Here is a 27,954-nt window from a genome sequence, read left to right on the forward strand (position 1 = left end):
AGCGTTTATGAAGAAGAAGATTTTTACCAAAAAATGCCTTTTTGGCACTAATTTGCATATTTTCAACAATATTCAAAACTTAAAAAAATATTATTTCTTGTAATCATATTTTGCATCTACCCAACAAATATCAAACTAGTAAGTACTGCGGTTCTCAAGATATTTGAGTGGATGGACGCCTCACAAACGGACATACATACATACATACATACATACACACATACACACACACACACACACACACACTGTGTGTGTGTGTGTGTGTGTGTGTGTATGTGTGTATGTATGTATGTATGTATGTCCGTTTGTGAGGCGTCCATCCACTCAAATATCTTGAGAACCGCAGTACTATACATACATACATACACACATACATACATACACACATACATACACAGACATACATACATACATACATACATACATACATACATACATACATACATACTGACATACATACTGACATACATACTGACATACATACATACTGACATACATACTGACGACGGACGCCGGACAGATACCCATCCCAATAGCTTCTATAGACTATGGTCTATAGTAGCTAAATAGTGTCTTGCAAGGTGTGAACAAAGTATATGGCTACGGTCATCCATACAGACTTGTTTACCCAACTGCAAAGCTATCACACAAGCAGTATTTGAGAAGAAGACTTTTTTCTAAAATTGGCAAAAATTGCTACAAAAATATGAAGTGTATTTCCGAACTATATAAATTATAAGGGTCATCCTAATTAAGGGACCTGTACACCAACTATCAAAGCTGTCTGACCAGCTCTTTTGAAGGAAAAAAAAAAGAAATTGACCAAAAATGACAAAAATAGCCTCAAAGTACAAACTCCCAGTTTTTGGCATAATTTGTAGAAATCATATTTGTGTCATCCCTAGGGACATGTATACCAAACGTTAATAATAATAATATTTATTACTTCAAAAATGCCTTCCATGAATGGAACATCTCAAGGCGCCTCACAAAACACAATCAAAAAACGAAAATTACAAGAGTTAAAAAAACAAAAAAAAACTGACAGTCACAATTGAATAAAAATTACAAGAGTAAAAAAACAAAACTGAGAGTCACAATTAAATAAAATGAGAAGACAGTCGCTGATTAAAAACTACACAATATCATTCCTAAAAAGATTGTGCTGTGTGACCAGAACTATTGTAAAAAGAGGTTTCTGACCAAAAATTAAAATTACACATTTACATATTTCATCACAATTTAAACAGAATTTTAAGAACGTCATCCATGTGGACCAGTGTTCGGAATATCAAAACTGCCCAACAAGCGTTTTTTTTTAAGATTTTTAAAAGATTTTTCAACTGAAAATGACAACAATTGCCTTAAAAATACAAACTTGTATAATTCATCACAGTTTGAACAAATCTGAGTATGGTCATCCCTAGGGACCTGTATACCAAATATCAAAGCTGTCTGACCAGCGGTTATGAAGAACATTGTTTACAAACAAAAGCTTTTTTTTTTGAGATAATTTGCACAATTTCAAAAATATAAAAAAGAGAACAAAACAGTCTGGCATAATCATATGTAGCATCTACACAACAAATATTGAGTCTGAGTACTGCGGTTCTCAAAATATCTAAGTGGGCGTACATCCTCAGCAATATACATATGTATGTAACCGTACCAGTACATACATACATACATACGCACATACATACATACTGACAACAGACGATGGGCAGATACACATCCCAATAGCTTCTACAGACTACAGTCTATAGTATCTAAAATTGATTCATAACTATAAAATCTGGTTTTCAGTCTATTCATTTATGACTCTTTTGAATGGCTAATGTATGTATTCTTGGTTCAAACTTAGCCGCATGTAAATACAAAACAGAAAGACATGATTTACAGTGTTTCATCTAGGATGCTACACCTTGGAGGGGACTGGTCCCCCTCTACATCTGCAGCTTCAACAACTGCCCATCCTAACTCCGGTCTTAAGGCCAGTGTCTTGGTATCTTGAGAAACTGCCATAAATCCACCAACAAAGTGCATCTTGTATGAATCTTCATCATGGTAGTCCCATACAAATGGTGCTCTTGCCAGTCCAGATGTGAAGGCTTCTGTTGTTAATCCAAAAAACTCTTCACTGATGGCCCAATTGTCCAGGCATTTATTTTTCACCATACCCTCAAAACCTTCACGGTAAGGAAACAGTGTGATTATCCATCCAGATATGTATGGTCCTCCAGAATTATCATCTAGCTGTGGAAATGATAAAAAGACAAGTAATTGACAATGATGTAGTCAGAGCTTGAAAAATGGGAATTTGTTACTGGAAGTAACTAAAAATTGAAGTCGATATGATGAGCATGAAAAACGATGCAAGTATCAAAATCACGTCTGTGACTGATGCCCATATTGGATTGGATTGTAAACAAGAAGACATTAGTAATAGTACAAATGGCAAAGAGTTATGTCCTTTTACCAAGTTGGACTGAATTAGTTATCAGTGTCATGTCCTGGCCTTTGAAATGTCAAAATTCAACTAATCCGCAAGAAACTTATCCAGGTATGTCTGAGTAATGGTTCTTGACATAAAAAAGTCAGAACGCCAGATGTGAACCAAAAATGTCGTCATGTTCAGTACAGAAGAGACTTCCTATAATTAGCTATTGATACTGCCAAATGCCTTTCTTGACTGGTACATCTTTCTATGATCAACATCTGCAGCAAGTCATAAGATTTAGTGCAGTCATTCACAATAAAGATCTCTTATAATCAAACGTTATTTCCCGGTTAAAATCTCAACTTTACAACAAAAAACAATGGAGTTGTTCCATACCATGGTGTTAAGAATATTAAGCCAATCTTGGCTGCCACCCTAATCACAAAAGATCATTAAATAAGTCAATAAATAATCTCGTCATCTTGCTACACACTGGACGATCAACATTTGTACAGAGTTTCATCAAACTTGCTGTGGTATTTCTTGACATAATATACTTATTATGAAAGTACATTAAATATGCAAATTAGCAATTAATTGACATTATACTGCTAATGTCTTTGCACATGAGTATTTACTATTAGCGTACTAAGAGATTAACATCTATACCACATTTCATCAAATTTGGGTTGGTATTTATTAATACGGCACCCTAAATACAAAATTCATCAAATATGCAAATTAGCAATGAATTGACATGATTCTGCTGAATGTCTTTGCACACAGCTCTGGTATATGAACATCTGTACCAAGTTTCATCAAATTTGAGTCAGTTTTTCTTGACATATTACTGGAATTATGAAAATTCATTTATTATGCAAATTAGCAATTAATTGATACAATACTGACAAATGTATTTGTGTGATATGAGAGCTTTTTCCAAATTCACTAATTATTCAAATTAGCACTAATTATGAGTGCCACCCCCAAAACATTAGACGTACATATGTATGCCATAGTGTATTATCCTTGTACCAAGTTTGAAAGAATTTGCTCAGGCATGTATGATATATCTGCATCACGGACAAATGGATGCATGTAGCCCAATTCATAAGTGCCCTGGACTTTGTCCTGGGAGACTAATTAAAACTCAAATATTCTGGTGAACTGATTTAAACTTCTGAAAAGATAATATGGTATTGAAGTAATACAACACCAGATTTTAAGATACACGGAATATCAAAACGCACTATCATATTAATTATACAGAATAGACCCTTTTCATAAGTCTAGCGCCCTCCTGTGGCCACTGTGAATTTGAAGTCATTAAAAGCAAGGCCACTGGGGAAAACCCTCTGCAGTGGCTGCCAAGGGTTTTCCCCAGTGGCCTCGCTTGACTTCAAATTCACAGTGGCCACAGGAGGGCGCTATACCGGTACTTACAAAAAGGGTCTAATTGGGCAAATTCACTTGACCTTACTTTGTAGATATCAGACCAGAATTTTCTGTCCACCTTCCCACTAGCAGCCTTGACAAACTGATCCAAGATTGGTAGCAGTTCCTTAGTCCACCACTTCAGATCATACTGCTCCAGTTTTCCTGCCTTTTCCCTGACAGCTATCCAGTCTTCCTTCGTGCCCTCTAGCGTAATGGATGGAATACCACAGAGAGTCGAACACTCATATGAAAAGAATGACTGCATAGCATCCATCAAGACAATATCACCCACTGCCTTTTCCATTGGACCAGTTGTGCTGAACTTTGGAGTGATGAGATCATAATTATTGACTCCAATTTCATCTTTGATCTTCTGTGAAAATTCACCGAACACCTCTGGCCATGGATTGGTTGCCAAGCCTTTTACAAAATCATCTCTCCTGATTGTTATCTTCTTCTTCCCAGAGTGTGCCACAAACTTCTCTCTCAGCTGCTTTGAATTCTGGTTGATGTGGATTGCTAATCCCTGTGAGATACACAGCCATATCATGTCTGGACTCAACACCAATGGATAGTGATTATCATAGGCCAGGTGTACCGCCTTCACCAAGGCATGTAGAGTTCCTGAGCTGACAATGTTGGCATCAGTTTGAAAACAACTCTCAATCTTCTGTTTGGTTCGAGCTGTGATATCTTTTATGTGAGATCCAGACGGTAGTTTTTCATTACAGGGAGATACCCTGGCCACTTCAAAGGTTACTCCTGTAACAGTAATTTAACAACTTGCATTCAGCAAATGATTTTGGTAGTTAAAGTATACTGCAATACATTTTCAACAAGTCATTGTAAATGACATAGTCCCTGATTGGTAAATAAATTTTGAATCCATTGACAGAAATCATGAAATTAAATTCATCAAAGTGTATCCGGTAAATGGCTGATCTTGCATTGATGTGCATGTGCTTTATTGATGTACAAATGGAATGACAGTTTCACTTAATTAGTGTAGTAGCTGGGCAATAAATGTGACTATATGTTATGAGAGTAGGTACAAAAAAGTCAGAAGAAATGGCCAATTGGCAACCATATTCGATTGTATCAGGAGGAAATTTGACTTGCATAAGTAAAGTCACAATGAACATATATCAATGGCTCTTTGAATGTATGAGTAAATGTATATCAGATTATTGTGTATGCTGTCTGCTGAACATTAATATTAAACATCCTCAACCATGCATACTTACACTACATTTTCACCATGACCTAATACTGTCTTACTGCATTGAAGTGGCCAGGGTATCTCCCTGTATTACTGTCCTTTGGATTGACAACCATATATGTTCAGTAGGACAAACTGATTCACAAACCTGTACGACTGGGTGACTCAATGGTTTCTTTCACAAGCTGTAATTGTTTCTCTACCTCCTCAGCTCTTGAAATGACCTCTGCATCACAACAGCCCCACTCCCTCATATCCCTCTGAAAAAAAGGAAGAGGATATTTCAGTCCAATCATGACAAAGTATTACATCCACAAGATAAGCCTAATAGGCTAAACCCGGAATTCGAATCGACCACTGTACAAACAAAGCCATGTGCGCAAACGCTCATAGTCGTACGTGTATTTCCATACGCGTTAACACATGTACCGGCATCACATGATTATTTGGGCGTACTGAGTCTGTAGAACACATCGCGTCCTTTTTATTCCGGAGTATAGAACCATTAAGACAAGTCATCGTTGATGACACTGTCCCCATTTGTCCATTTTGTTATAATCTTTGGTGTCTGTAGCTGTGGTCTAGGTATAGCTGTGGAATGACATTGATGCAACGGGTGCATCAGGCCTGTGACTTGCTTAATAAAGTAATCTGAGGAACGTTCACCATCTCTGCCAGTAATGACCATTGAAGGAACTTTTGATTACATAACACATAACGATGCCCTCACTGCCTCTAGTGTCATGATGGCACATACTTTTAGTATACACATGGTTTGGTGGAATTTTAGAAATGGTATGGGATCGAGTATGTTGTTATAATCAGCCATTTCGGATCATATAATGAAACAACTTAATGTGCACAAGAATGCAGCCATATCACGTTTAAACAAAATCAGTCCATCGAAGGACAGTGACCTATGTTTATGTTTCAAAGACATAAAAAAATCACACCAAAATTGAAATCAAATGGCTGTCTATTGACCATATGGATCATAGCACAAAATTAGTATATGTATGCCATAGTACTTTATCTTTGTACAAAATCTCAACAACATTGGATAAGGAATATTTGCATATGATTAAGCCTCAAAGACATGATGAAATCCAAAAATGACCATCTGGCAGCGATATTAGGGAAAAATGACAATCTGGCAACCATATTGGAACATGTCACGAAGTACATTGACATGTATATGTATGCCATAGTGCATGATCTTTGTGCCAAGTTTGGACAAAATCGGTGTAATGACCTTTGAATTAAGCTTCAAAGACATGCAAAATTCCAACAAAATGGCAGTTCTGCAGCCATATTGGCTCCGATCGCAAGGTTAATTGATACACGCATATGTATGCCATAGTGCTTTGCCTTTGTGCCATGTTTGAACAAAATCGGTTCAAGGATATTTGAGTTATGGTTCAAAGACATGAAAAATCGCTAACAAAATGGCTGTCTCATGCCCATTTTGGATCGTATGTAGGCCATAGTGTTATGCCTTTGTGCCATTTTTGAACAGAATCGGTTCAAGGATGTTTGAGCTATCAAAGACATGAAAAATCGCTAACAAAATGGCCGTCTCATGCCCATTTTGGATCGTATCGCAAAATAATTTGACATGCATATGTAGGCCATAGTGTTATGCCTTTGTGCCAAGTTTGAACAGAATCTGTTCAAGGATGTCTGAGTTATGGTTCAAAGGCATGAAAAATTGCAAACAAAATGGCCGTCTCACGCCCATATTGGATTGTATCGCAATATAATTCAACAAGCATATGTAGGCCATAGTGTTATGCCTTTGTGCCAAGTTTGAACAGAATCTGTTCAAGGATGTTTGTTGAGTTACGGTTCAAAAACATGAAAAATCACAAACAAAATGGCCGGCCGTCTCACGCCCATATTGGATCGTATCGCAATATAATTCAACATGCATATGTACGCCATAGTGTTATGCCTTTGTGCCAAGTTTGAACAGAATCGGTTCAAGGATGTTTGAGTTATATGGTTCAAAGACATGAAAAATCGCAAAAATATGGCCACCTTGCAGCCATATTGGATTGTATCACAAAATAAATCTATGTGCATCTGTAGGTCATATAGTGCTATGCCTTTGTGCTAAGTTTGAACAGAATCGGTTCAAGGATGTTTGAGTTATGGTTCAATGAAAAATCGCAAACAAAATGGCCGCCTCACGCCCATATTGGATTGTATCGCAATATAATTCAATATGCATATGTAGGCCATAGTGTTATGCCTTTGTGCCAAGTTTGAACAGAATTTCAAGGATGTTTGAGTTATGGTTCAAAGACATGAAAAATCGCAAAAATATGGCCACCTTGCGGCCATATTGAATCGTATCGCAAAATAAATCGGTGTGCATCTGTAGGTCATAGTGCTATGCCTTTCCCGGTTTGTGCCAAGTTTGAACAAAATTGGTTCAGCAGTGTCTGAGAAACGGCTCCGGACGGATGGACACACAAGACCCAATCTATAAGCCCTGCCGGACTTCGTCCGCGGGAACTAATAATAGACTAAAATGTATGTGTCGATCACTTTCAAAAGTTAGATACTCGAATTACCACGCAAGAGTTTGATAAATTTTTGACAATGGGTTATGACAAACTAACTGAATTTTGCCTGATGAAAATATCTTGTTTGAATCAGCAGTTGTGAGATCAGTAATGAAAATTAAGAGAATAAACATAATTTGTCAAAGTTGCAGAAACATCATCTCAGAATCAACAATAGTAAGATCATGGAAATGGCCAGAAACTGCTTACGTGTTTTATTGCATGATTGCAGTTGTCTGTAAATTTCACACTTTTGCTACAAGTTTCCAACTTCATTAAAATTGCTATGATCAATATCATGAACAATATTCACCACAGATAATAATAAATGTCATTAAGTATACAAATATGTAATTAGCTAAAATTAAAATACTAAATTTCTAACTGCTGTAATTGTATCACCACTTTATGTAGCAAGTGTAATTGCCTTTGGTCAAGTCCTTCAAGATTTATATGCCAAACTGTGAAAGCTCATTGGATACATAAATTATAAATTAGCTGACATGAAAATGCAAAATATCTTTCACTAATACAATAACATAGCGTCAATGACACTTGGCTCACATTTGGTTTGATGTGGCAGGCCAGAGTGAGTATACTTATCTAAGTTTACCCCTGGGAATATGCATATCAAGTTTCAAAGCAATCAGACAAGCAATTTCAGAAAAAAGTTTTTGACTAATAATGGAAAGCAATTGCCAAATGTAACGCTCATTTATTGGACACAGACACGATCACTGAATCCAACATGTTCTTTTATTTCCGACTCCACAGAAACTAAGACAGAGCACTGGTTTGTTTACAACACAGTAGTTTATGACATAAGACTAAAAGGAAAAAACCAAAGATATCTGCATATCGATTAAACTCTGATGGCATCTGACCATGGTAGATGGCTCAGATAAAAAGTAAATACGGAGCTAACTCAAACTCCGGCTAGAACAAAAATGGCGGAATGTCATATAGCAAATACGCATGCGCGCGTGTTTAATTTGCTCACGTCACACACTTCCCTGCTTGATGGTTGGTGTCTCAACAACCAAGCAAAAGCTACAAGCTAATTACATTTAGTTTGAGAAATCATCTGCATAATCAAAAGATTTGACTGTGCTATATTAGTCAACACTTGCGAGTCAATCTGAAAAGCAACAGTAGATTCTTTCACAGCAGATTTGGGCAAATGAAAAGGGTTAGAATGACATCCAGCATTCTCACGACTTGTATGTCGAAGTCTTACAGTTTCTTCTTCTGTCGGCAAGGGCTCTGGACTCTGTCTGATATCCACCTTGTCTGTAAGATTCTTCACCACTTCCTCAGTACCAGGTTGTGCAGAGCTTTGAGTATTCATGTCAGAGGGCTGCTTCCCTGCTTTGACTGAAGTACCAGGCTCACTACCATAGGTTGAAATTACTTTCTCCTCTGGATTTCCGGTCTGATCAGGTACTGCTTCTGGTGATGCGGAACATAACTGCTCCCAGCGCATACAATCAACGCCATAGTCAAATTCATCATCATCTGACTCACTACAGGACGTATCTTCAGACTTAACCACATCAGTGGGAGTACTGTCAAGTTCCATGTCTTTTGCAAGGCTTCTGGAATCCAACATCTCTCCACGATGAACAGTCTTCTTAGGGCGTCCTCCATCAACGGGCTCAACAACGTAGGTATTCCCACCTGTGTCAAGTCGATCAACCACTATATATGGTTCTGGACTCCATACATCTTGTATTTTATTCCGTCCTCTTGTATTTCTATTCCGCAGAAACACTCGAGCACCGACTGGTAAGTCTGTCTTATCAGCCTTACGGTCATTTCTGGTTCTCCTCCTCAGGGCTTCACGCTCTGTTTTCTTTGAGGCCATATCATATGCATCCATCAACTTCTGGTGATGCTCAGCAATCCACTCTTCCACCTGACTATTGTCGTCGGCATCCACCTCAATTCCTAGTAAATGATCCACAGGGAGTGAAGGTTCTCTACCAAAGAATAAGTAATGCGGTGAATACCCAGTAGACGAATGGGGTGTACTGTTGTATGCATATACCAACTCTGGCAGCAACTCTGGCCATTTACGCTTCTTCTCGGGGGGTAGAGTGCGTAAACGCTCGTGCAAGGTGTGATTAAATCGTTCGCATTGCCCGTTCCCTTCCGGGTGGTATGGGGTCGTGCGACTCTTCACAATGCCATACACCTTACAGAGTTCACTGATGAGTTTGCTCTCAAAATTCCGACCTTGGTCGCTGTGTATTCTACGTGGCACTCCAAACCTCACAAACCAATCACGAACCAGGACTCGCGCTACCGTTGTGGCTTTCTGGTCTCGCGTGGGGATGGCTTGAGTGAATTTCGTAAACACATCTCTTAGCACAAGAACATTCTCGATACCATTGGTTCCAGGTTCTAAAACGGTAAAATCCATGGCTAGTACCTCCAAAGGCTTCGTAGCAGTGAGGGATCCTATAGTTGGGTGGAGTCTCTTCCCTGCTTTGGCCAAGGTACAGCGTTTACATCTGTGACAATAGTCGGTTGCATCAGAGACCATGTTGGGCCAATAACACCTACTCCGAAGAAGGGCAATCGTCTTCTCAGACGCCTGGTGTCCAACCTGGTCGTGTACAGCAAACAATACTTTACTCTTGAGTGAGTCAGGAAGTAATAGCTGTCTAACTTCACGTCCGGTTTCATGTACAATGCGGTACAAAACACCATTATCTTCTTTGATTCTCTTCCAACCTCTGAGTAGTTTACGTGTTGATTTGGTCTCTTTCATCAGCTGTCTATTTGTTGGCGGGTGTTTGTTCTCCCAATAGTACCATAGTCTTCCTATGTGGTCATCAGCTTTCTGGAGTCTGGCAAGTTCATCCCTTGGAACTGTGGGGAAAGTAGAAACAGTCTTTGGTTCCATCTTAGCAGATCTTGTACGTATCTCATCAAGTAACACATCTGTAGTTGTGTGATGAACCTGTTGTCTGACAGCATCTGGTAAAGGCTGAGGTAGTCTAATGGTTGCAGTATGGTTGACAAGGGTTTCACTTGTAGTTTCCTCCAACCGTACAGATCTTGGTTCATTACCATGGCTGACCTTCCTACTGAGCGCATCAGCATTTCTGTTACTCTTACCGGAGCGATACTTGATAGTGAACGTAAACTGTGCAAGTTCTGCGGCCCAACGTGTTTCAGTGGCTCCCAACTTGGCTGTTGATTGTAGATAACTCAAAGGATTGTTGTCTGTGTAAACTACAAACTCAGATCCAATCAAAAGGTCACGGTACTTCTGGGTTACTGCCCATTTCAATGCTAGCAGCTCCAACTTCATACTGGAGTAGTTGTTCATGTTGCGTTCATTAGGCTTCAAACTGCGGCTGGCGTACCCTAGGACTACAATTCTGTCACCTTGCTTCTGTGAAGCACTGCTCCTAAACCTTGGAGGCTTGCATCAACCTCAAGTATGAAAGGTAGGTTGAAATCCGGGTAGCCCAATATAGGTGCCGAAGTCAAGACTTGTTTCAAAGTATTAAAGGAATCTTCATATGACAGATCCCAGCGGTCTCGAATCACACATGCAGTACGCTTCTGCTTGACTTTCTTGCCGGTCTTCTCATCTGCAGAGGGGCTCCTCAGCAGGTTTTGCAGGGGTGCTGCAATGTTGGCATATCCTTTCACAAATCTCCTATAGTATCCAGACAAACCTAAGAATCCACGGAGTTCTCGCTCAGACTCCGGTCGAGGCCACTCTCGTACGGCTCGTACTTTCTCTGGATCAGGGGCCTGTCCCTTCACTGGTCACCAAATGTCCTAAGAAGTGAACAGTGGTGTGGAATAGTTGACATTTCTCAGGCTTGACCTTCAAGTTAAGGTTTGATAGGCGTGAAAGAACCAAGTCAAGTCTTGCTAAGGTTTCCTCGAATGTGGATCCGAAAACCAATATGTCGTCTAAGTAGATCAGGAGAGTTTGAAAATTCAAATCTCCGAAAGCTTTGTCCATCAATCTCATGAACGTCGCCGGGGCATTACAAAGCCCGAAAGGCATTCTTGTATACTCGTACAATCCTCCTGTGCCTGTCCTAAATGCGGTTTTCTCCATATCGCGTTCTGCCACGGGGATTTGGTTAAATCCATGAGCAAGGTCAAGGCTACAGAAGTATTTGGCTCCTTTCATTACATCTAATGCCTCGTCTATTCTCGGTAATGGGTATGCGTCATTGTGGGTCTTCGCGTTAAGGGAACGGTAATCAATGCATAGTCTCAGCTTGCCATCTTTCTTGCGTACTAGAACAATGGGTGAGGCATATGGGCTTGAGGACTCGCGAATGATACCTCTTTCCAATGACTTGCGAATGTACTCTCTCACTTCACTCCACTGGTGTGGGGGTACTCTGCGATGTGGTACTTTAACTGGTTTGTCATCTATTGTTATGATCCTATGTTCCACAACATCACAGAAACCAATGTCGTCTTCGTTCTTACTAAATATAGTCTCGTGTTTCTGAATAACTTTGTACAATTCGTCGTATTCGGTGTCACTGATGTCACCAACATCCATCCTAGAAATAAGATTTTCTATGACAGGTGTCGCTAACTCAGTAGTCTCAGCTGCCTTGATCTCTACCTTGATGTTCTCGTTCACAGCGCAAAACCTGATAAGGGGCTGCATCACTGCCGGTTTGATCACACCAACTGGGGTACGTGGCGATAAGTACACATCAGTATCACTGAAATTTGCCAGCTGCATAGGGACTCTACCGTTACCATCCACAGATACATATGCTGCTCCTACAGCTACACCATTCTGTAGTTCTGCAACATGTGCTACATGTCTCTCCAGCAGTGCGTGGTATGTCTGTCCTGCTGCTGCTGATCGAACGGATCCTTCAATGACTCTGATAGAACGGGCAGGGAGTAATACAGGCTTCCTACCAGCGATGCGTACAGGTTTGACACTTGAACTTGTGGTAGTTGCAACAGCTTCTTCATTTACTGTTAAGGGTTTGCATATTTCCAATGCGTGTAGTAGTTTAAGCTCATCAGGTCTGACAAGCTTTGACATCTTGTCCATGTAGTCATATCCATACTTGTCAATGAGTGTCTGTCTCATATCTCTAAACACATTACAGCCAATAACACCTGGCATTCGTGTCTTGCGTGCTTCGACTGGGGTGTTTACAGGATCACGTACAACTAAAAATCCTAAATCATGAAAAGTGTGGTTCAATACTGTGACAGGAAGCTCGACATATCCGATGAAGGGAATTTCCAAGCCTTGGGATGCTGAGATCTGGATAAAAGACGTGACATCTACTAACTTTCCATCTTGAGTGAGGTGCTCTTTGAAGAAACGTTCAGTCACGGTGCTCACCTCCGCACCTGTGTCAACCAAACATCCAACTTCAGCATGCCCCAACTTGACAATAATCTCAGGACAATCCCCAACAGCTTTGCGTATGAGTGAGCCTCCATCTATCAACGACTCGCCTACCACGCGGCTCACAGCAGTAGGCTGTCTGCGTTTAAATCTTGGGCTTTTGGTGCAGATTGGGACGGAATTGTAACTGTAGACAGATCACTACGTGACTTCCTTTGGGGACAGTTCTTCCGTAGGTGATCCATAGAGTTACAAATCCAACAGTGACGCTTCCCATCTGTGGCCACAACCTGTCGCTTGACAGTGGACTTGCCAGATTTGTTCTGAAGCACAGAGAGGAGTGATTCTATCTGTTTCTGTTGAGCGGCGATCTGCTCCCCTTGTTTCAAGACTAGACTGTACACATCACTCTCCACTGTAGCTTCACGAACTGTTGCATCCCGTTTCTGTTTCTGGCATTTCCCTTTCTGTCCCATCAGCCGTATAATCTGGTCTCTCGCGTCGAAAAAGGAAAGGTCTGGTTGGTCAGCATTAAGTCTTCGCAACTCCATTTGCATGGACTCCTCATGCACTGCCTCGGCAAGGCGATTCTTCAGTTGAGTCTCGCGGCCAGGCTTGAATGAAGGGTCCAACTGTATGATGCGGTCATACAAATTAACTAGTTCAAGTGAACATGCAATAATGTCATCCTTCTCTGTTTGCTTATAGGAATAAAATCGTTGTTGCAACTGAGGCAAACTGTCACCGTCACCAAACACTCTGGAAAGCACAGTAAAGATTTCTCGTGGGCTTGAAGTTACACTCTTCCCCCTTCCAAGAATTTCACGTCTCGCCTTACCAGCAAGGTGTTCTATGATAAAAGCGGCTTGCTCACTCTCCGTCAAATTCCTGGATAAAATGATAGCCTTGGCATCCTCAATCCAATCATCAACAGAAAGCTCTGTAGAAATCTCTGGTTTCCCTTTAAACCTGTCGAGTTTTCTACTTGGTGCCATGTACACCATCTTACCTTGAGTACCACCTGCACTGCTACTGCTTGCATTATGATTCACTCTGTCCTTGTCAATCAGTCGTTTGACCTCTTGCTCAGCTGCCTTGGCATCAGCAGTCGCTGCAGCAACTTCATCTTCTTTACGGGAGAAAGCTGCTTTCAAGTTATCCAACTCCTGCTTCAACTGTGCAATCTCTTCCTCATCAGACATGGTTAGTGCACCAGGAGCAACACAAGAGTATTGAGTAACACAATACAATAACAGTGCACAATACAGTGGCACAGCACAGTGGCAGCAATACACCATGAAGTCTTACTGATAAAACACTTGCACTGAAATAGTGTCCAACTATTAAAAGTGTCTATGCAAAAGTATCAATATAGTGTCAAAAATGCAGTACATACAACTGTAACAGTCATTTATGTGAACAGTTATATCAGCATAAAGCATGTACAACCTTAATGCTACTCATCAAAAATGAAGCATGTACAACCTTAATGCTACTCATTAAAAATGAAGTGTGTACAACCTTAATGCTACTCATCAAAAGTGAAGCGTGTACAACCTTAATGGCAGTGTCATACAATGTCATACAATGTCTCTACAAAATTCAAATAAAAATCATGAGCCAGTTCTGCAATGTTACAGGGATCACATCCCATACTGTTCGATAACTGCAAGCAAACGAGACTATAGTCCAACAATTTGAATTTCAGTGTCCGTATATCCAATTCAAAATGTATGTCCGATGCTGCAATCATACAGTATCAGTTGATCAAGAATACCAATCAGCTATAATCTACTTTGGCTTGATATCTACTTCACATCCACAATCAGGGTTACATAAGTCTGTCCAGTGCAGAGCCTGCTGCAGAGATCACACTGTAATTCTTCGGAAATCCTGCTGACTACGCCAAAATGTAACGCTCATTTATTGGACACAGACACGATCACTGAATCCAACATGTTCTTTTATTTCCGACTCCACAGAAACTAAGACAGACACTGGTTTGTTTACAACACAGTAGTTTATGACATAAGACTAAAAGGAAAAAACCAAAGATATCTGCATATCGATTAAACTCTGATGGCATCTGACCATGGTAGATGGCTCAGATAAAAAGTAAATACGGAGCTAACTCAAACTCCGGCTAGAACAAAAACGGCGGAATGTCATATAGCAAATACGCATGCGCGCGTGTTTAATTTGCTCACGTCACACAAAGAAATAAAAATATGAAAGTTTCACCACAATTTGAAGGCACTTAAGTAAGGTTGCCTCTAGGTACATGCATACCAAGTTTCAAAGCAGTCAGAATAGTGAATTCAGAGAAAAAGACTTTTTGACCAAAAATGTGAAAAAAATTGTCCCTATATGAAAATTTCACAACAATTTTAACAAGTACGACAGAAGTCAATCCTTGGATCAACAATATGAAGTTTTAAGAAATCCAACATGAACTTTGAAAGAAAATAATTTTTTTAACCAAGAATGTGAAAAATTGCCCAAAATACAAATATGAAAATTTCACCACAATTTGCATAAACCTACAGAAGCCAACCCTAAGAATCATGCATACCAATTTCAAAGCAATGGGACGAGTAGTTTCAGAGTAGAAGATTTTTTATCAAAAACAGGAAGAATTGCCCAAAAAATACAACTATACAACTATACAAATTTCACAACAATTTGAACAAATCTCAATGAGGTCACTAAGAACCTGCATACCACCTTTCAACCAAATCTGGGCCTCTGGTTGACTACAGAGTTGTAACAATTTGCTACATTTTCCCTTTTTTACCTCACTTGCATATTTTTGACACTGACATGTTCATTTAAACAAATTCACATCTCCACTCCTGGGTGCACCAGGAAACCAAATACTGAGATGGTAGGTACTGTGATTTTGGAGTTTTTGATGTTGGTTGAAATACATCAGTACACACATAGTACTTACATACCGTACTCGTCCGAGTATAAGCCCCTGCTCGTGTATAAGCCCCCCTACTGATTTTAGAGGATTTTAGAAAATGCATTACATCCGTGTATAAGCCCCTACCTTAGTGTAACTCAAATACAGAAAGGTTAGGAGAGTATATTTGGTCATTTAACTTGGTAAAATTACTTTTAGATAATAAAGAAACTATTAAAAGATGTTAAAACAATGGGAAACTAGAGTTCCCTTGACAGCATCGTAAGGAAAATGACACGTTTTCCCAGTACTATCTTGATTCTTTGACCCTGCTCACCCCCGTCGCCTAAATAGAATAGTCTCACTCATGTCCGCCATTGTTTATTTTCCATTCGCGGCCACGATGTTTTCATGCTTGAAACATGCAGTTTCTTTTGTTTGAAGCAATTATCCTTTCATTTGTGAAGATTTTTCCTGGTGACTATTACAATTTTCACTGCTATGTTGTTGTTTTCACAAGATGTAGACAGTTTGATAATGGAATATTGAGTTGCCTTTCCGTGTAGGCAATGCATTGCATGCCTGTATAATGTTATTCAGCAGCATACATGACGTCTTTGTTTCGAGTTTGGGTTTTTTTTCGATGCTGAAATTTCACCAAAATGTCACGTCTGTATTCAGAGATTGTACAATCAATTTCTTTGGATGTGTAAGTCGATTTTGAAAGCGATAGGAAGATCAAGTGCTGTTGAAAAAAATCGTGCATAAAATTAGCATAAATTAAGCGTACATGCCAGATAACATGGCTCGAGTATGTCCCTCCCCTAGTTTTACCGCTGTTTAGTGTTGCCCAACCGGGGGCTTATACTCGGACGAGTACGGTACATACAGACAGACCGTATACAAATGCTACCGACTTACTGTTTAAGCTCTCTATGGTACATATATATATACAAAATGTGAGCTAATAATTGTCTCATCAATATGCATAGTAAGTTTCATAAACTTCTGTAGTGTCCTTCCAGTCTTATGTCCCTAATTTGGAAGGTTGGTTCAATATGCAAATAAGAAACTAGCTAATGTAAAAATGCTGAGAGAGTACTTTCAGAAATACTTTGTCATAGTGTAGATCTTCAATGAACATATCATGTTTTATCAACTCATATTCAAATATTTATCCCTAATTATGGGATTTTATTAGGTATGCAATTATCAGTTTATCAGTTTATCTAAACATTGTAACACAGCATTTATGATGTATGTTTACATCATAGTATCTCAAGTGTACGCAGCAATTTTCGTCACTTTTGACCAAGTCAATCCAGATGTATATTTCTAAAAGTCAGTAATAACTTCAAATTAGTAATTTGCTGAAGGAAAAATGCTAAATGACTTTCAAAAATGTTACATCATAGTATCTCAAATGTACATAGCAAGTTTCATCAACTTTGATCATGCAATTAATATATGACCCTAATTAGGAAAATTCATTTATAAATATGCAAATTTGCACATTAACTTAACTGTCATTCCCTAGTATCTTTTACTGCTGATATATCCTAGTGTGATCAACTTTTGTTTCAATTCTCATCACATTGATGATTGTATGTATCTGTGACAATGTATATTTTTCCTACAATCATTTTTAAGATACAAGTTCATCTGAAACAGAAATCTACAAGTGTTGGAAGCACCATATGTGAGATCCGAACAAATTTTGAAAGGGATACCTGGGTATGCAAAAGACCTTATTTGAAGTCAGTAAGTCCACGGTCACTTGTGGTCCAATACACAGCATGCAGTTTGCTTTACAGATCTGTGGAGATGCCGTGTACTATAAATCTCTCAATGTATACTACGGCAACTTAACTCCACGGACCTGTGGGTCGCTGTTACGTACCAGAAAAGTGTGCATACAGTGGTCAGCGCCATGAATCGAATCACAGGTGCCTGGATTTGTCTGTGTATATGCATGCATTAAGAGACTTTCCATTTTACCCCCTTCTTTCTATGCATGCGTCATTGTACACTGGCAACTCCATCTTCAGGCATCTGTGGATCGAATTATCTGCGACTGTGATAATATAAGTCTGGTCGTTTGTAAGAATGATTAATTTGTGATGCAGGCAGAATAATATTATGACATTTCTAGAAAGAATAGGAATATCTCTACTAAAGTTTACAGATTTTGAGCAGAGGCCGAGTCTTTACATCTCGGTGTCAACAGCCGAGAGCGACCTCCTAGCCCTGCATACAGGTCTGTGTGTTAATCCTGGCGTTGTGGTGGAGGCCGTATACGCCGGGAACACACAGACCTGTATGCAGGGCTAGCGACCTCCATGCCAGATGTAAGGTTTCCCTTAACCGTCTCCAGGGTGACCGGACGAGAGGCCCTCCTATTCCCTACAATGGGGCTGACACAAGTTTTCTGAGAGTGAATGCTCGAAATCGAAGGCTAAAGGGGGACCCAGGTGGTGCAAATTCACCTTAAGTATATGCAACAGTTGTGCACATTTGAACAAGGTAATGACGTGAAAATCAACGTCAGAGGGGACGTCATCTTGGAAATCGTCTACTCGCGCACGAACGGTCACTATCACAGGCAGCCCAAAAATTATTACTGAGTTTTTCTCAGTTTTCTCTATCATTTTCTCTCTTTTTCTTCATGCTCTGACTGATCAAAGTAAATAAAATAAATGGTTATATAACCTAACCTAGCCTCTGTGACTCTATTTATTTTACACCCCATTACAAGGACGTATATCTCTCATACACACATGTTGTAATTAATTAGTCAACACAACTAATTATGCTAATCCGTGGACTTATCAGGGATTTTACCGGTTGGTCAACATGGCAAAAGATATGAAAGATTACTAAAATTGGAAGGTAAGAAGCTCTCCTGAAACGTTTTCAGAAATTACTAAATTGCTGCCATTCATGACCATTAATCCAAAATTTACTGCAGTCAGTGTATTTCGATGGCCGAGGGGAGCAAGCTACTCTAATCTCAAACGTGTATATGGTCGCGAACAGTGCAAACCCTACCAGTGCCTTGCATGCAGTTCATGGCATGAGGACGTCCATAAAGCAGGAAGTCGAAACCTTTGACCTTTACGTTGTTTATATGTGGGCAAACTTGTAAACATATTTCCCAGGGACAAGTCTGATTTTGACTGGGGTCAAAGTTCTTGTGGTTTTAAGAGTGCAGTGGTTCTCTCAATCGGGTGGTGTTGCTAAGGTTTTGTCAGTCATTTAGTTTAGCTGTGCGTTCTCGATAATTTTGCTGTATTTCTTCTCGAAACATGGGAAATTCGTTTAAGGTTTAAAACATGGGAACTTTGTTTAAGTTTTAAGAAACATTAATTTCTCTATGACAGGAATGTTCTAGCTTGTTGTATCCTTGCATTAAATCGGCGGATTTTCTTTGATACAGTTATTCATGTGGTTTGGAGAAATCTTTAGGGTGGCGTCATAACAAGTGGAATGAGACAACAACATTTCGTTCATGTAAGGAAATCATATAGCAAGTACTTCTTGCGCTGGTGCAAATTCTACGAAATATTATGATATCAAAGGTGTTATCAATGATAGTAATTGTCCCCGAGGTTATCGTTCGCCCAGTTAAAGCAATGAAATTTGTTTCTTCGCTTCGATAAAGTGTGTATGTGCGATGTATGATAGTGAGCATGCGTGCGTGAGTGCTTCACGAACTCTACAACGTGTTGAGCGGTCTCAGTCAGAAAAATGTAACAACTTAGCCGGCTATTGAACCACTCTTTTTTGGGAATGGAGATTTAGCCGAGAGGTTCTCTCTGTGGCCTCTCAGCTAGGCGACTGATGCCGTATGTTGTGGGTTCGAATCCGATTGAAAACTAGCCGTATTTACAAGGTTTCCTGTCTAAATTCGCGAAAATCATATAGAATATCTAAAAAATACTACAAGTAATTATGACTACATTTATCACATGTGTAGAGGTGTTGTTTGCCGTTCACGAACGTCTGTTCTACACATACACGAAGTCTGGTCATCACGTGACAAAGACACTACCCGTACTGATGATGGAACGTAATTACGTGCAACTAAACTTCTCTATAACGATATGTTACCGGCAGACATGGAGGTAATAGCGAGTGAATAGAAATGACGGTGACTGCCAGGTTTAAAAAATTCAAAGTGCTGGCAAAAATTCTCACAGGCTTCTTAACTTAGTGGCCGACATCATTGGTGATGTCAGTTTGTGTTAAGAAGTTGCGAGGTCACCGCTGACGTGACTTTAGTGACGGGCTGCCCTGAGCCTTGCCCATCGCTTGTACGCCAGAAAAATGAACGGTCTGCAAGTAGTCATGTCGGAAAAAAGCTGGTAAAACGGCGTAAGTTTGGTGATTTTTGAGCGGATTTCTGGTCGTGGTAGGCCCCTATTAACCAAGCTGTCGATGAGTGTTGGCAATTGCAATTCGGGTGGAAACTTCGAAATATTGACGAACAAAGTTGCGACAAGCGTGCTGTCGGGCAGAACATTGATGTTCCCATGGCTGTGGTGCAAAAACGTAAAAGTCAAAACAAGCCGTAAAAGGCAGAAATCCCGTCTGAAAACCCACAGCTAGCCTAACAGTACAAAGTTTTATAGCCCGTCCGCCGCTTCTTTCAGGAAGTGTACACGAACAGCATAAGGCGCCATTTAAAATTGATGAATTCCCTAGACAAGTCAGGGAACTAGCTCCATGTAGGGACCAACTCTCTTTTATTAGGCGAAAAAAGTAACCAGCGAGATTAACTCTTTGACGCCGTAGAGTCATTCTAGTCATGAGCTGGTTGCTACCGTATATCAGAAAACAACCGACTTTGACGTCAAAGGCCTGTTTCTGGTACATAGTTTGAGACAGCGAAAATAGCGATATGTTACCGGCAGACATGGAGTTAATAGCGAGTGCAGAGAAATGACGGTGACCTGGTTTAAAATTCACAGTGCTGGCAAAAATTCTCTAGTGCGTACTGCTGCTAATGTGTCACCATTGTGCCACAACGCGGTTTGTAAATTATACTTGGAATATACACTCCAAGAAAACGACGTTGACGACGTGAAACATACATCTATATATAATTTTGATGAAAAGCTCATAAAATGGCCACTCCGGTGATCTTTTTCAGCTTGGTCTGTCTATACTTTCTGGGTGGCATTTGTTACATGGAGCAGGGCCGTGTCTGCTTGGCTATGTTTGAATTTGGCGCTTGGCAACGAAAAGCATGCGCGTTTCCAGCGTTCCTTTGAATCCAACTTCCTGTTTATTTTTGAATAATGAGCAGTGTTTGTTTACGCATATCATGAATATATAAGCGTCCACTTGGTTTACGGACGTCCTCGGGACACGTTTCCCAAGATCTTCATACCTTCTCCTTTTTCATTTACATTTCTATCTTTGCAATGTTGACCAACCCTTGATAAGTCAACGGATTAGCATAATGTGTATATTGCTATGTTCAGACAGGTAAAAATTGAAACGCTTCTGCAACACTATTTGTGAATTGTAAACACAGGGGATTAATAGTTTGAGTCCGCTTGCGTCCATACTCACAAAATTAAGCCATTGTTTTGGTGTTTAAGACGTCTTAATGCGCCCTCTCAAGTTCAAAAGATGTGTATGACCAAGCATAGTACGGCATTGTAACAAGATGGCTGAAATAAACGACGTCGTACTGCTTGTCTTCTGTTTTTTTACCTGCTGCATATGCGGTCCAAACCGAGTCATCGTCGCTGTAATGATCTGAATGCAGACCAAATGCAATCGTTAACCGATTTAGCCCTTGCGTTTGATACGTTCAGAACTGTAATAAAGGGAAATTGGCTCCACTTTTCATCTACACTATTTTTTTCGTTCTCTGTGTTCATGTTTTATTTTGTGCGATTGGCTATATAAGCCATGGTGAGACGTAGCCGTAATCTGGCTGCCGAATGACAGTGTGATCCTTTGACGCTACGTTTCGAAACCAGTGTGGTTTCTTCCTCAGTCGCTTTTTTGATATTTTCTCCCCTTGGATTTTTGTTTCACTGTTTGTGGCTTAATCATTGTCAGTGTTTTGTTCGTCCAGTAAGGAGGCTAGGGTATTTATATTCGAGTCAGTTGATTGTGACCTAATATTTCGCCTTTGATCAGGCCCTTGAAGGTTGATTTTGGATGACATGATTTTCTGTGTAAGAACTGGAATGTATCTGCTGGTTTTTTGTGCGCTCTAGTGTCTAGTATGTTTTTGTTGTTGTATCGTTGACCTTTGTAAATGACTAGTTCAAGATATGTTATTTCGTGTGAATAACTTTCATATGAAAATTGGAAAGTACAGTAGGATGCATTTTTTTAATTAAAGACTGTTCCGCTGTACTGTTCATGCTCCGTTCCAATTAAAGGTCTGGTGAAATGGTCCCGTTCGTGTGACTGAATATCTTCCAGGGGGTCAATACTATTACACTCGCAACAGAATTGCAACCTAAAAGTACGCGCAAGTGTTAATTTTTTTGATATTTCTATGCGCGGCTTTCATGGGGTCATTTTGCAACACTCAGGTCACGCCCATAGCGGGGATAATGGTTGGCCGTCTGTGACGTCACTGGTGTGTACATTTACATCGAATAGCGGTCCAACGCCGCCTTATCTCTGCCTGGTATCCGCTAACAAAACACTGTTCGCGCTGCCCATTTGCCACGTTCGCCAATGCGAATCGAAATCCGAAGTGGCGAAAAAAAAATTGATCCTAATTCGCCACAGCGGCGACACTGATTTTTGTTTAAAAGATATGGTAAAATAAAGAAAACACGTGGGTTTTTTAGTCTTTTGTTTAATCTGCGCTTCATTCTCGGCGATTCCCAAAAACTGTGTCTACACATGGTCGCTCCATTGCGTTCTTTCCGTCGTACGTATTTGCAATCGAGCCAAGTCTCGCGAGAGATTTGACGTCATTTAGTCTAGTGGTGTACAGCATGCATAAATAGCTCTCGCGAGAAGTGAAACTTACACACACGCAATCGAGCCCTCGCGATAAATTTGACGTCATTTTGTCTAGTGTACAGCGGGCATAGGAACGCTCGCTCGCGAGAATTAAAACTTTTGCTATACATAGCAGACATACGCATTTTAATCGAGGCAACAAGGTTCGGTGTTGCAGTTGATTTACATTGGGGTCTAGATGTTCTGTGTTGTGCATTTTAATCACGGTCTTCAACATTCCATGTTGCGGTCGATTTGCATCGCGGTCCTCGTGGTCCGGCATTCCCCGTTGTTCTTCAATTTAATTGCCGTCCCAACGACGCGTTCTGTGTTGCTGTCGATTTGTATCATGGAGGACTCTAGCTCTACCTCCACGATTTGTATCGCGATCTCAACGTTCCGTGTTGTTGTTCGTTTTAATGGTAGTCTCAACATTCAGTGTTGCTGTTCATGCTGTTGATTTGCATTGCGGTCCCAACCTTCTGTGTAGCGAGTAGCGAGGCAGGCTCAGCCGAGGGACCGTGGCCGATCGTACGAACCAGCAGAGACAAGCACATATGGTTCAAACACTCAACACTTGACGGGAACTTGAAAAAGTTTACAGTTGAGCCGTTCATGTTCTTGCCGCTGTCACAGCCACCAAAAGCACAACGTTCTCCCATAGTGAAGGAGGACATTGTCCTGATCATGTAAGCGGATACTCTAGAAGTTACCCCCCGTAGGGAGCTTACGGAGGTGTGAATTACTTTTCTTCCCGTTATGAGATACGGCGTCGGGCAAAGTTCGGAAAGCCGAAAAAAGTCGACTGGAGAGGCTCGGGGGACACGCCCACATTGCATTTTTCTTTTGCCATATTTCATAATCACACGCGCTAAACGAAAAAAGAAATGAATGTAACTGTTTTATAGACCATCAACTGTATTTCTGTGATTTTGCAACATGGGCATTTCACCAGACCTTTAAGATTAGGAAACTATCGTCTCTGAATCTACACCAAAGTGGTATTTTTGTTGTGTGTTCACATATGATCTTCAGTTCTAATTCGTGAAACGTGATGTTGGCAAATCTTGGGTGACGATGGCGATCCCATTGCGCACCAACATGTTTGTTTGTAGAATTCGTTGTTAAATTTGAATGTGTTGTTTTTCAAAATAATGTTTAGCATAGCTAACAGGTATTCTGTTGGCGTTTCTACTGGGATTGACAGATGGCCGATTACCGAGGATCTGAGACAGTTACTCGAAGAAAGGCATCGATATTCTGCCTCTGCCGCTCCGTCTGTTGGGGGACACCGAGACATTGCACTTTTATATGATATCCGATATTTACGGCTACTAGAATATACAATATCGAAGTTAGATTGGCTTAGCTAGATCTAGGGCTGAAATCTCCGATAATAAAGGGTATTTAGCGCAATTTGACAGAATCTAGTATCGTCTAGTATAAAAGCAAGAGTCAGTCCTTGGAAGTCGGGTTTGACCAGAACTTTTAAGGTGGTGAAATCTCTGTATATATATCGGATATTTACACGGGATTTGACAGAAGCTTAGTATCTTCTGGTATCGTAGCTGGAGTCAGTCCTTGGAAGTCGGGTTTGACCAGAACTTTTAAGGTGGTGAAATCTCTGTATATATATTGGATATTTACACGCGATTTGACAGAAGCTAGTATCTTCTGGTATCGTAGCTGGAGTCAGTCCTTGGAAGTCGGGTTTGTCCAGAACTGTAAGGTGGTGAAATCTCCGATATATATCGGATATTTACTTGCGATTTGACAGAATCTAGTATCGTCTAGTATCGAAGCTAGAGTCAGTCCTTGGAAGTCGGGTTTATAACGTGTTGAGCGGTCTCAGTCAGAAAAATGTAACAACTTAGCCGGCTATTGAACCACTCTTTCTTGGGAGTGGAGATTTAGCCGAGCGGTTCTGTCTGTGGCCTCTCAGCTAGGCGACTGATGCCGTATGTTGTGGGTTCGAATCCGATTGAAAACTAGCCGTATTTGTCCAGAACTGTAAGGTCGGATATTTACTTGCGATTTGACAGAATCTAGTATCATCTAGTATCGAAGCTAGAGTCAGTCCTTGGAAGTCGGGTTTGTCCAGAACTGTAAGGTGGTGAAATCTCCGATATATATCGGATATTTACTTGCGATTTGACAGAATCTAGTATCTTCTAGTATCGAAGCTAGAGTCAGTCCTTGGAAGTCGGGTTTGTCCAGAACTGTAAGGTGGTGAAATCTCCGATATATATCGGATATTTACGCGCGATTTGACAGAATCTAGTATCGCTAGTATTGAAGCTAGAGTCAGTCCTTGGAAGTCGGGTTTGACCAGGGCTATAAGGGTATAAAATCTCCGACATAAGCTTAAGCTTATATCGGATATTTACGCGCAATTTGACAGAATCTAGTATCGCTAGTATCGAAGCTAGAGTCAGTCCTTGTAAGTCGGGTTTGGCCAGAACTGTAAGATGGTGAAATCTCCGATATATATATATATATATATATATATATATATATATATCGGATATTTACGCGCGATGTGAATGAATCTAGTATCGTCCATGGGGTTCTGTCATAGTATCGATATTTGAGTCCCCAAATCGCCGGTAAATATCGGCAATTTCATAGACGCGGTTTCCCATGGGACAACCGCAGTTCATTCAAGTATCGCCTAGTATCGGTATTAGTCCCGAAAATGTCGATATGTCAAACTGCGATACTAGATTGTAAATAACCGATATTTAAAAATTGTGCAAAGTCGCGCCTTCATGGTCTGTTGCTGTCCACAACTTTTTTGTATTTTAGCTTCAGTGCCTTGAGCTTGCAGTGACACTGATCTGCTGTCCGGTTTAAACCTCTCTGTAGAGCCTTTTCTGCATTTTTTTCGTACACGAGGCTGTCGCGACACGTTCTCTTTAAAAAGCATTCTCTGAATGCTTTCGTCTGCTGAGATCAGCAAACTTATTTCGTCGTCTGACCAGTTATCTCCACGAGATGTAGAGCTGTGTTCGGCAGCCATGACCAACGTGAATATTGTATGTTGGTTGTTGTTTGTTTATGTTACAAATACCTGTCGCATGAGGGCGTTTAAAACGCCTCTGAAGCGGCTCAGTCCGTCCACACAGCGATTTGTAGATAGAGTTAATCCCTACAACGGCTCAGGTCGGGCCGACTAAACCGTCTCAAATCTGAAACGCTTCAGAACCACTTCAGAGTGTCCACACATAACTTTCTGTGCCAGTATTGGCCCAGAACCGTTTCAGAGGCGTTTCAATGGCCTGTGTATGAACGGCATAAATGAAAGATAAACGTCCTTGTAATGGGTGAGTTAAGAGGCTACTAAGGTTAGATTAAATAACCGTTCATTGTATTTACTCCGATCCAATAGCATGAAGACACAGTACCTATATTCATAGAGGGACAGTGGTGAAGAAAAGGAGAGGAACTGATAGAGAAAACTGTGAGAAAAACTCAATAATAAGCTTATCAATACTGTCTTGGTGGCCTTTGTCACTATGAGAGATCGCGTGAACGGAAACACTTGCATTTTACAGTGAATGTTGTGAAGACTAGGAAGTCAAGATGAGTGCAAAAAATTCCTAATAAGATCTTTTTTCTTCCGAGAAACTGCTGACGAAATTTTTCCTTTGAAACCTCTATGACTTTCGGCATCGTTTTCCAAGAAGTGAATAGCCATGCGGGCAAATTGTACCTTGGACATTTTTCTACTGGTTCTCTGCTCTAAACAGGCTCAGATAAGCAGCGCAAATTAGCGCCCACGGTTTTCCCAAAGCAGGAAGTAAGGTTCGCAATACTGCCATACTTGAACAACGTGCTTTTTCACCCGTGCGCACCTGTCTCTGACCAGAAACAATGGCTCGTATCAATGATACTGTAAACACAAAGGTCAGCGTGAGGACAATCTTCCATTTTCTTTCACTGGGACTTATCAACCCATACAATATTCTCACAGACATAATTTGAAAACTATCAATACACCTTTCACCTGACTCATTATTGTACAGTTAGTCATTTTTTAACAATATTTGATCCGATTGTTGGTCACAATGTCTCATTATTATTCCTCATTGCAGCTTCATCCAGTGTTTGCTGAGTTTTGTAATTTTTGCCTTACCACACTCCTTGAGTGCGTTGTTGAGCAATAAAGTATTGTATTGTATTGTAATATTCTCAGGGAAAGAAATAATTTGGAAACTGATTTTCCAGAGGCTGCCAAATTGTGATCATGCTAATTAGCCAATTTATTTTTTCAGATTTGGACTTTGTACCAACACTTTCAACAGGTGCCATCAAGATTTTGGCAAAAAATTTCAGTTTTAAAAATCGTCCCGTCACCCTACCATCTCTCGTGCCTGTGAACCACTTTCCTCGTCATCCATGCTTTTTCGCTGTCTTTTCCAAGGTTGAGATGTCGACTGCCCGCTTTCCGAAAAGTTTGCCATTACTAGATAAGCGTCTCAGCTGTTGAAATCGAACTGAAAACCAAGTATTGGTGTTCGGTTGGGCCTCAACCTCAGATAAAACCCGGCCGGCCCCGAATTAATCGTTCTGTGAAACATTACGTCAGCGTACTGTGTACACAACAATTGTGCTGATCGAAGCAGTTAGGGATGGACCGTTAGACCTTGGGAGGGGGGGTGGTCACAATGAAATTGTGAAAATTTTTTTTTTTACTATTGTAAATTTCTGAAATTTTTTTTTCCAATTGAGATTAGCTGTGCAAATTTTTTTTTTCAGAGTAAATTTTCAGATTTATAATTTTTTTTTAGTTCGTCGCTGTCTGAAGATAAAGAGGGCAAAGATGTGGTGCCAAGCACCACAAGCGGCCACGCAAGCGGTCACGAGGGGGGGGGGAGGTCAGGAGAGGGTGTCCCCCTGCTGCTGTTGGAGCTTTTGAAAAATAGAGATTAAAATGGTGTTATTTGGTGGCACTTGGGGAGTATTTTTGCGGGGGCTGGTCAGGAGGGGGTGTCCCCCTCCTGCCGTTGGAGCTTTTGAAAAATAGAGATTAAAATGGTG

At 40.4% G+C, this 27,954-nt stretch overlaps 1 protein-coding gene across 2 annotated transcripts; it reads right to left on the minus strand.

The window, feature by feature from the left end:
• Positions 1 to 923: 923 nt before the first annotated feature.
• On the minus strand, positions 924 to 27,473 carry LOC139133913 (uncharacterized). Of its 2 annotated transcripts, none has more exons than XM_070700695.1 (4): positions 27,276 to 27,473; positions 5,245 to 5,356; positions 3,921 to 4,639; positions 924 to 2,256 (listed from the first exon to the last, which is right to left on the minus strand). In XM_070700695.1, the coding sequence occupies exons 1-4, from the start codon at positions 27,375 to 27,377 to the stop codon at positions 1,897 to 1,899; spliced, it is 1,293 nt and encodes a 430-aa protein (XP_070556796.1). In that variant the 5' UTR covers positions 27,378 to 27,473; the 3' UTR covers positions 924 to 1,896. The 2 variants fall into 2 exon arrangements, with proteins under 2 accessions (XP_070556796.1, XP_070556797.1); XM_070700696.1 differs by lacking the exon at positions 27,276 to 27,473 and adding an exon at positions 18,982 to 19,019.
• Positions 27,474 to 27,954: the final 481 nt, after the last annotated feature.

The sequence above is a fragment of the Ptychodera flava genome, chromosome 5 (assembly GCF_041260155.1).
Source record: "Ptychodera flava strain L36383 chromosome 5, AS_Pfla_20210202, whole genome shotgun sequence".
Lineage (NCBI taxonomy): Eukaryota > Metazoa > Hemichordata > Enteropneusta > Ptychoderidae > Ptychodera > Ptychodera flava.

What these genes read in the sequence shown, in the direction of transcription:
- LOC139133913 (XM_070700695.1), bottom strand. Translation starts at nt 27,377, where the DNA reads ATGGCAAACTTTTCGGAAAGCGGGCAGTCGACATCTCAACCTTGGAAA. An exon ending in TGAGTCACCCAGTCGTACAG is followed by an intron (nt 4,640 to 5,244) that starts GTTTGTGAATCA and finishes TTACTGTTACAG; the next exon opens with GAGTAACCTTTGAAGTGGCC. An exon ending in TCTGGTCTGATATCTACAAA is followed by an intron (nt 2,257 to 3,920) that starts GTAAGGTCAAGT and finishes TCATTTCCACAG; the next exon opens with CTAGATGATAATTCTGGAGG.